Below are 8,811 nucleotides of genomic sequence, written 5' to 3' on the forward strand. Positions count from 1 at the left end.
AAAAAACAAGTTTTTTTTTTTAAAATTAACGAACGAAAATTATAAATTACATCGAAACGTTAACCACATCGAATTTATACCAACACACATATAAAAATAAGCATATAATGAATTAGTTTTTTTAAGTTAACGAACAAAAATTATTATATTAGGGGCTTAAACACAAAATTTTAGAAAGTTCAGGGGTGAAAGTGACATTCTACAATGTTTAAAGCCGAGGGGTCACAAAATGACATTTTATAATGTTGATGGATGGTAATTGTTGGATGATGTAAACACTAAAGTTTAGAAAGTCGAAGAGGTAAAGTGACATTTTACAAAATTCAAAGTCAAGCGGATCAAAATGACATTTTACATGTTGAGTTATGATAAATAAATAAATAAACTCACATAAATTTCTACAATTAAATCCAGAAAAAGCAACATAAATATAAAACTTACCAAATTCTTCTTTTAATTTCTTTTTATGATGACTATTTAGATATATCATTCCTTCATGAAGAGGCCGTGGTACCTAACATATATTTAATCACACTTGAGAATTTCTTATTAAATGACGATTTTACCCCTACATTCCAAACAACAAATTAAGTCCTGTATGGGTAAAGTGTCAAAATGCATAAATGAAAGTGCCCTTAGAAATATTAGATATTACATATATGCCACTAATATTGCCAAGTGAAAAGTTGATATATGGTTTTAATGGTTGTAATTTGTTCAAACTGAAATGATATATTCAAGAAACTTACAGAATCTCAACTTCATTTTACATCATTCGTTGAATCAGACATTTCATGAACACCTGGCATGCAAAACGAAATTTACATATAGCTAAGATTATGTATTTTGCTAAGATCATGCACAAATCCTTGCAAGATACACTTAGAATGAAGAACCATGTAAAATTGTAATAGGCTGAAAGGAAAATAGAACTCAAAGAAAAAGAAAAAACATTCTCACAAACATCAATTAGGCGTCAGTTTTTCATGAAGTTACAAAGTCAAACAGAATTTGAAACACAAACTACACAAACGTGTGAGGCTGCCATTTTCTTGAATTTACAGAAAAAGAAACAAATAATAAATGAATTGATAAAATGACATAGTAAAACCCGAAAATCGTATAACATCTAATGTTACAAAAGTTAATACCTTTTCAAGAAGGTTCATACAGAGCCTCAGAATTTCGTGAGTTCAACTGCAGACATTTTTGGTAAGCTATCATGATTTCAATCACTACTAACATAACCAAGACTACTTTAACTATAACAGAATGAAAAAGTATTTTGTTGAGATAACAGATATTTAGAAAACTAACGAATCTTATCTATCCAACAAACTAATATAAAATACAGGTAAACCCATGAAAAAAAAAAAAAAAAACCTAGGCATTTCGTCAAATACCTGGTGGGCAGCAGCCATAACTTCATCCATAACAGTAAACATCTCATTCTTATTTCCAAATCATGTTGAATTTTCAAGTAGCTCACGAAATGGAACACAAAAACAGAGCCTGAATCCAATATATAGAGCAATGTCGGACACTGGTGGTGATACTATGGAATGCTGGTGGCGTGGTAGTGATGCCGTAGAATGAATTTCGGAAAATCAAAATTGTATGAAAACATTGAATTATGTTAAAACTTAGCAAAAGAAAAATGAAATTCATACCAGAGGTGTATTGGTGGTGCAATCGGTGTCGTCGTCTCTTGCCTGGTCACGAATAACCCCATTACGTACAAGAAGAAGCCCCGAAACAGAGAATGTTCACTGATAGAAGCTACCTCGGTGAGTAGATTAGGGCATCGGCGTTGATTTTGTTGATATCTTTGTCGAGTTTCATAATCCGTTTAAGGATGGAGTAGTGAGGCGGTGGTCTAGAGGAGGGTAGAAACGGTGGAATGATCTGGAAGAATTTATGAGGATGGAGGGAGCAGGCGGTGGAAAGATAAAGAGGCATCGGGCTCTGTAATTAATTACGGGAAAAAGATGGAAAAAGATGGATCGAATTTTAGAAAAAAAAAATGGTTTTGGTCGGATAGGAACAGAGTACTGTTCCTAAAGTTACCTCAAAATTAAACTATATAAATGATATAAACTACGAAAAAGCCCGTACGTTGCACGGATGAAAGTTTAGTGGCAAAAATATAAAGAAGTAAAAATAAAGTGTCAAAATTATAAACAAGAAAAGTTTGTTGAAACTTTAGTAGCAAAATTAGTAAAAATAAAGTACCAAAACTATAAAGACGAAAAGTTTGTGAAAACTTTAGTGGCAAAAATTATAAAAAAGTAAAAATAAAGTGGTAAAATTATAAAAGAATAAAAAAAAAGGGTTTTAAAGAAGCAAAAGTGAAGGTTTAGTGGCAAAAATATGAAAAGGTAAAAATAAAATTACAAAATTACAAAAAAGAAAAGTTTGTTGAAACTTTAATGGCAAAATTAAAAAAAAGTAAAAATATAGTGATAAAATTATAAACATGGAAAGTTTCTTGTTGAAACCTTCCATGCGCTTTAATATATATATATATATATATATATATATATATATATATATATATATATATATAATGAGTAAACTAGAAAAGATTCCCCGGCGTTGCTGGGGTCGGAAGGTATTGTTTTGTAAAGTAAAGTAGCATGTTGGTTGCTTTTTGTCCGTTAATGTGAGGGTAATTTGGTCTTTTCAGGTAGTATGGACTGAATTTGTCACTATAGGTAAACCATATGGACCATTTATGTAATTTTGGTGGTGGTGGTGGTGGTGGTGATGGCAGATGGTGGGTGAGTTTATGGTATTGGGTGGGTATTTTCTAATAAATAAAACATTAATTTAAAACCAAAAAGAGAATGTTAAATCTGATAAACCACAGAGACCAGTCGTGTAATTTTGTCTAACAATAATAATAATAATGATGAGGGATCATTTCTGCCAAAAGACTAAATACTAATAATATGTAATAAAAGGCGGGGGTTATGAAAAATTCAAACCAAAGTGAAAGAGTTGTTTGTGAACAAAACTATAAAGATGAAGGGTCAATGTTGTAAGTTGGAGGACCAAAATTGACAAAAAAGATGTCACTTTACTGTTAAAATTTTTCATAACTTTAATATATATATATATATATATATATATATATATATATATAATAATGATGATGAGGGATCATTTCTGCCAAAAGACTAAATACTAATAATATGTAATAAAAGGCGAGGGTTATGAAAAATTCAAACCAAAGTGAAAGAGTTGTTTGTGAACAAAAGTATAAAGATGAAGGGTCAATGTTGTAAGTTGGAGCACCAAAATTGACAAAAAAGATGTCACTTTCCTGTTAAAACTTTTCATAATTTTAATATATATATATATATATATATATATATATATATATATATATATATATATATAATAATTACATATTTGAGCTTATTTACAATTGTAATTTTCGTCACTTTTTTCTTTATATTTTTTTATTTTTTGAAGTTATAAATATTTTTATTACTTGAATCAAAATAAAAAAACACTAGATAAATTGTAAATAACCAAAATAACAAAAAAAAATCAAAAGGAAAAAATTATAATACTCTAATATATTCATATAATTTACACTTTTTGAAAAATATCAAAAAAAATTATCAAATTAATGCAAAAAAAAACGTAAATAAAATAAATGTGAAAGAAATAAAATAAACACAAAAAATACAAAAAACTTAAAACTGAATTTAGTTTTAATAAAAAAAAAATCATAGTCTGGGGTCTAATTTAGCATGATCAAAATTTCAGCATCGGATTTAGTATGTCATGTAAGCAGGAGAATCGACTACAGGTGGTCGTAAGTGGCAAAACGAGTCACAACTCAGACTTTAAGGTCTAATTTAACATTCAATTAAATTAATTTTAAGACTTTGATGGTCAAAAAAACCGAAACTCTTAAGGTATATATCAATAGGAATTCTAAGTAACAATAGTGTTTTATGACAATTGATATAACTTGTTAATCATTTATAACATTCAATCCTATACTAAAATATATAGAATTCTAATAAACTTAATGTTTTTAGTGTTTTTACGTGCTATCTATATTTATTTGCAATATTGGTTTCCACCGAGAGGTGCAACATACTTTTACGAATGGCATTTTATATTCTGTATTTTTTTAAATCTAGTTTGATTAATGACATTTTTCATCCTTATAATTTTAAAATTACAGTCTAACCCTTATTTTTAAAATACTACAAATGTCATTTGCCGCCATTTTACTTTTAAAAATGTTACTTTGAACCTTAAAAAATATCACTTCCATCTTTTCCATTTTGTAAACTTTCATCTCCGTAATATACATAATCTGATTTAATTAATAACTTTCGTTCGTTAACTTTAAAAAACTAATTTGTACGTGTTTATTTTTATAAGTTCAAAACGGTCAACATTTCAATATGAGTTTTGAATTTCCATTCGTTAATTTAAAAAACAAAATACCTACTTTCTTTCTTTTTTTACTTACATGATATGATAAATTCAAGTTTATCTAAGTTTAACATAATTTTTTTTTAATATTTGCATGTTTATTTTATCGGATCACATATAATACGTTTTTGATTATTTGAACTTTCGTTTGCGAACTTAAAATAATATTACTTATTTTTATGTACATGACGGTATAAATTTCAATTTTTTTTTATGTTTTTGTGCTTATTTTTAAAAAATTTCACGACTTATGAGTTTTGTCACATATAATATGTTTTCATTTGGTAATATATATTGGAGTTGGTAAAAAAACCAACCTTCTATATTTTGTCTATCAACAAATAGAACTGTACCTAACTTTTATCAATATAATCGTCAAAATATTTATTGTTGTCATTTATATACATGCATAGGGACCGCTGCAACGCGCAACAGACAAAATATTGGTTTCTCTAAAACTGTAAAATTGTATGGTATATGAATAGGTTTTTTATTGTTATTTACTCATTATAGATATATTTCGAGAACCATTTTATTTGTTTAATATAATTGATTAAATTTAAATATTTATTGTTGTCGTTAATATACATGCATGCGTTTCATGTTGATAAAAAAATAAAAAGAACGTAACTCACACTTTCATTTCTCTCTATTACAACATCATATTTTTAAAAATCTATTTTCAGGAAGCCTAATCAAATTCTAAAGGGTTAACTCCAAGAAATAGCACATAAATTAATTGAGATGTTTATCGTAGTATCCTACTTTCATAACTTCATATTATAGTATTACAACACTTATACTTTGAAAACTCTACAAATTATAGCATATTATCCAAATACAAAAAACGATTTATAGTGATGCAAATAAGTAGATTTTTTGAAACTGCAATAAGAAAAAAAAATTGAAGGTACAATGCCATAATTAAATATACTCTTCAAATTGGTAAGAAAAAAAATTGAAAACTAAAATACTATAACAAAAAGAAATGAAAGTAAAACGCTATAATAAACAAATAAATGGAAGTACACTACTATTTAAATGGGGATCCCATAATTAGATATCTTTCTAACCTCTTTGTTAAGAACCCTCCTTTCTCTCATGGCTTCAAAAGCCAATCCCGACACCTGAAAATCAATATATTCAACATAATTAGGAGACACTTCCATAAATGCCAGAATTAGCAACATAATAGCATCCTACTTCAATTTCTTCTTACTTCAACATTGTTTTTTTTTTTTTAAATCTTATTAAGGCATTTTAAAAATCTAATACCTATTTATAGCATTGCACTTTCAATATTTATCTTATTATAACATTATATTTTGAAAATTGCTTTGTATTGGAGGAGAATATGGTAACTACATAAAATTTTCAAAGTACAATGTTGTAATAAGAAAAAAAATGGAAGTAGGATGCTATGATAAACAAATTAATAAAAGTACGTTGCTATTTCTTTGCATCTAACACTTTGCTATTATGACAAGAGGGTTTTGGGTACGTACTTCTGATCGAAATTGTGATGCGTCCCTTTTTGGAAGCTCCTTGAGTATATCTTTCAACCCTGACACAATTAAAATATATAAAGTTAAATGCAAGAAATTGCAACGCACTTTAATTAATTTATTTAGGTAGATTTTGCAAAATATAATGTCTGAATAAGAAAACTTTGAAAATACAAAATTTTAATTTAAAAGAAATGAAAGTAGGATGCTATAGTACATGAAATGAATGTATGTTGCTATTTTTTGTATTTATTCATTTAAAAAAAAGATTATTATTTAATTTTATACCGCCTGATTGTTTTTCGATCTTATAAGTTGAACTAATGACCCCCTGGATCTGCTTTCCGGTTTGTCTACATATTTAAAAAGAAAAAAATAAATAAATAAATAAGCCATGATAAATCTATAATGTAAAAATTAAATATCTTTTTAAAAAAAAAAACACAAACCTGAGTTTTTTTCTTCCCCTTTTCAGCTCTGATTCTGCACGTAGTGTAAATTTCTAAAAAAAAAATATTGGTTTGTAAACCGTTATGAGTTTTAAATGTTGATGTGTAAGTTGAAATTAGTGGTGAATAAAAATTAATTGCTTGAATGAAATATTTAAATGGTGTAAATCACATTTTTGGTCCCAGATAAAACTGAATTTTTTCAAGTTTGGTCCCTAAAAAAACGTTCTTGCAATTTTGGTCCTTATTTGAGGTTTTCGTATCTTTTTGGTCCTTATTCCAAATAAAATGACTATATCTTTTGAACAAAAATTGCCAAACTCAGATAAATTCAGGGACCAAAAATGTAACTTACTCTTTTAAATATGTTAAAATTAAGATTTAATGAATAGTTTAAATAAAAATATTTAATACAACAGCATAAATATAAATAAATGTTCATATATAATCGTGACATCATCAAAAACTTAAAACATAATTATAAAACAGCTATTATTAATTAAGATAGAAAACTCATTGTTAAAACATTTGATACTAGTTGATTACTAATTTCATCATGTAAGCATCAATGAATCTATATATCTTTGTTATATAAAATACTTTTCATTTAAATAATTCACTAATTGTTAACTTTAAACTCATTATACAAATTCAGTTCACAAACATTTATAAACATTCAGCACTAATTCCATACAAAAGGTTTAAATGGTCATTTACCTTCATTCATACTGTTATTTAATTAGAAAAATTAATTAGACATCTTTTTAAATTTATTAAAACATTTATCTTTTTAAATACCTCCAGCTTTTGCCCTTCTGCTGTAATCTCTCTAACAGAGTCACGTAACTTCTGAACCTTAGCAGTTGCTCTAGAAAGCATCGCCTGTTCACAAAATAATAAAAATAGACATGAAATAGCAACGTACTTTCATTTATTTTTATTTCTTTTATTTTTTATAATAATAAAAAAAAGATATTTTGAAGATCTACATTTTTACCTCTTCACTTAGAAAAAGACGCAATGTAGTGTAGTATAAACCACGCCTTGTTCCTCAAGAATTTCGAAATTAAATTCAGCAATTAAAGATTTAAAGTAAATAAATATTATAATTTATAAGCCTTACTTTTAGCAGATAGAAACCCCGAAGCAAAAACAACTCCACATGTAGCAAATGGATGTACAACAGCAAAGCAAAAGCTCTCTGAAACCACCATTCATGTTAACAGCTTAATATAAAGCCAAAAAATGAGAAAACAAAGAGAAGAAAAATCAATAATGACAATAATCAGCCATTAGCTTAACAAACCTTTCATCTTTTGAAGCATAATATCCTCATAAATATTAAACTCTGACTTCAAATCTTGCAGAGAATCCTACAAATTATAGCGAATCATTTTTTTGTATTAGTATCAATCATTCATAAGCTCCAAACATAATGATAAGCTAGTTGTTTCCTAATAGAAAGTTCAAACCGATGATTTTAAATTAAAAGATCCAATATCTCGTTTTTTAAAATTAAAATATATAATCGTATCTATACTCGAAAGAAATGTAGCAAATGCTGTGCAACAGGAAGAGTAATAATTCATAAGAACATCATCAACAACAAAAATAGGAGAAACATACGAATGTCGTAATAAGATGAGCACTGGAAGTCGACTTAATTTGACGAAGGCGGAATGAGGTTGCAGAAATTACGGATTCCAGGGTTCCGAGTATGATTCGTGGTGCGATCAGTGTCTGTTCGACGGCGTTATCAACCCATTCTCTGGGTGAATCACCGCCGAAGAGTTTCACTTTTTCTAACACATCGATGTTAGCCGGATACGGTGGTTGCGGTGGCGGTGAGACGTTCGTTTTATCTTCCATCGACTCATCCATATTTTGCCTGAGATTCGAGGAATGAGGAATAACAAAAGGGCTAATGCCACTTTATGTCACGATTTCTAATTTGCCACAATCAATATATATATATATATATATATATATATATATATATATATATATATATATATATATAGAATGAGGTTCAATAGAGAACCATAATTAATCAAGGAACCAATCGTGAGCGTTGGAAATCATAACGATCAACGGTCAAGGAAATAGATGTACATTTTACATTAGACGCACACACACCGTATTATACCAAAAAATCCACCCTTTACAAAAAAACCACAACTTTTTTTTGTTTAAAATTTTTTTTACGCCATGTTTTTTATCGAAAAAAAACCGAATATACCGTTGTTCACGATTTTTCGTTCTCTTTCCATAGAGATCCATTATGATATATAAAAAACGAATTTTTTTTTTCGAAAACAACCCACTTCATTTTCTTTGATGAAAAAATTTAAGGTCTATTTTTTTATAGAAAAAAAAAATTAATAAATATATCAAAA

At 27.7% G+C, this 8,811-nt stretch overlaps 1 protein-coding gene and 1 long non-coding RNA gene across 4 annotated transcripts; both read right to left on the reverse strand.

The window, feature by feature from the left end:
- Nucleotides 1-267: 267 nt before the first annotated feature.
- Nucleotides 268-2,003, reverse strand: LOC145167734 (uncharacterized). Of its 3 annotated transcripts, none has more exons than XR_013741389.1 (5): nucleotides 1,671-2,003; nucleotides 1,404-1,565; nucleotides 1,152-1,197; nucleotides 750-802; nucleotides 268-568 (listed from the first exon to the last, which is right to left on the reverse strand). It is a non-coding gene; the product is annotated as an uncharacterized LOC145167734 (long non-coding RNA). The 3 variants fall into 3 exon arrangements; XR_013741388.1 differs by having other exon boundaries at nucleotides 268-514; nucleotides 1,671-2,002; XR_013741390.1 differs by lacking the exon at nucleotides 1,152-1,197 and having other exon boundaries at nucleotides 268-514; nucleotides 1,671-1,999.
- A 3,316-nt stretch (nucleotides 2,004-5,319) lies between these two features.
- Nucleotides 5,320-8,350, reverse strand: LOC145163187 (RGS1-HXK1-interacting protein 1-like). Its single transcript, XM_079082049.1, has 9 exons — nucleotides 8,042-8,350; nucleotides 7,722-7,788; nucleotides 7,539-7,616; nucleotides 7,413-7,465; nucleotides 7,214-7,297; nucleotides 6,416-6,468; nucleotides 6,255-6,319; nucleotides 5,967-6,025; nucleotides 5,320-5,588 (listed from the first exon to the last, which is right to left on the reverse strand). The coding sequence occupies exons 1-9, from the start codon at nucleotides 8,294-8,296 to the stop codon at nucleotides 5,499-5,501; spliced, it is 804 nt and encodes a 267-aa protein (XP_078938175.1). The 5' UTR covers nucleotides 8,297-8,350; the 3' UTR covers nucleotides 5,320-5,498.
- Nucleotides 8,351-8,811: the final 461 nt, after the last annotated feature.

The sequence above is a fragment of the Lactuca virosa genome, chromosome 3 (genome assembly GCF_052849685.1).
Source record: "Lactuca virosa cultivar CGN04683 chromosome 3, Lactuca_virosa_CGN04683_v6, whole genome shotgun sequence".
In the NCBI taxonomy this organism is placed as follows: domain Eukaryota; kingdom Viridiplantae; phylum Streptophyta; class Magnoliopsida; order Asterales; family Asteraceae; genus Lactuca; species Lactuca virosa.

Excerpts from the sequence above, each read along its gene's own strand:
- LOC145163187 (XM_079082049.1), bottom strand. The coding sequence starts at position 8,296 with ATGGATGAGTCGATGGAAGATAAAACGAACGTCTCACCGCCACCGCAA. Across the intron at positions 7,789-8,041 it reads CTCATCTTATTACGACATTC|GATTCTCTGCAAGATTTGAA; the intron begins GTATGTTTCTCC and ends TATAATTTGTAG. Across the intron at positions 5,589-5,966 it reads CATCACAATTTCGATCAGAA|GTGTCGGGATTGGCTTTTGA; the intron begins GTACGTACCCAA and ends ATTGATTTTCAG.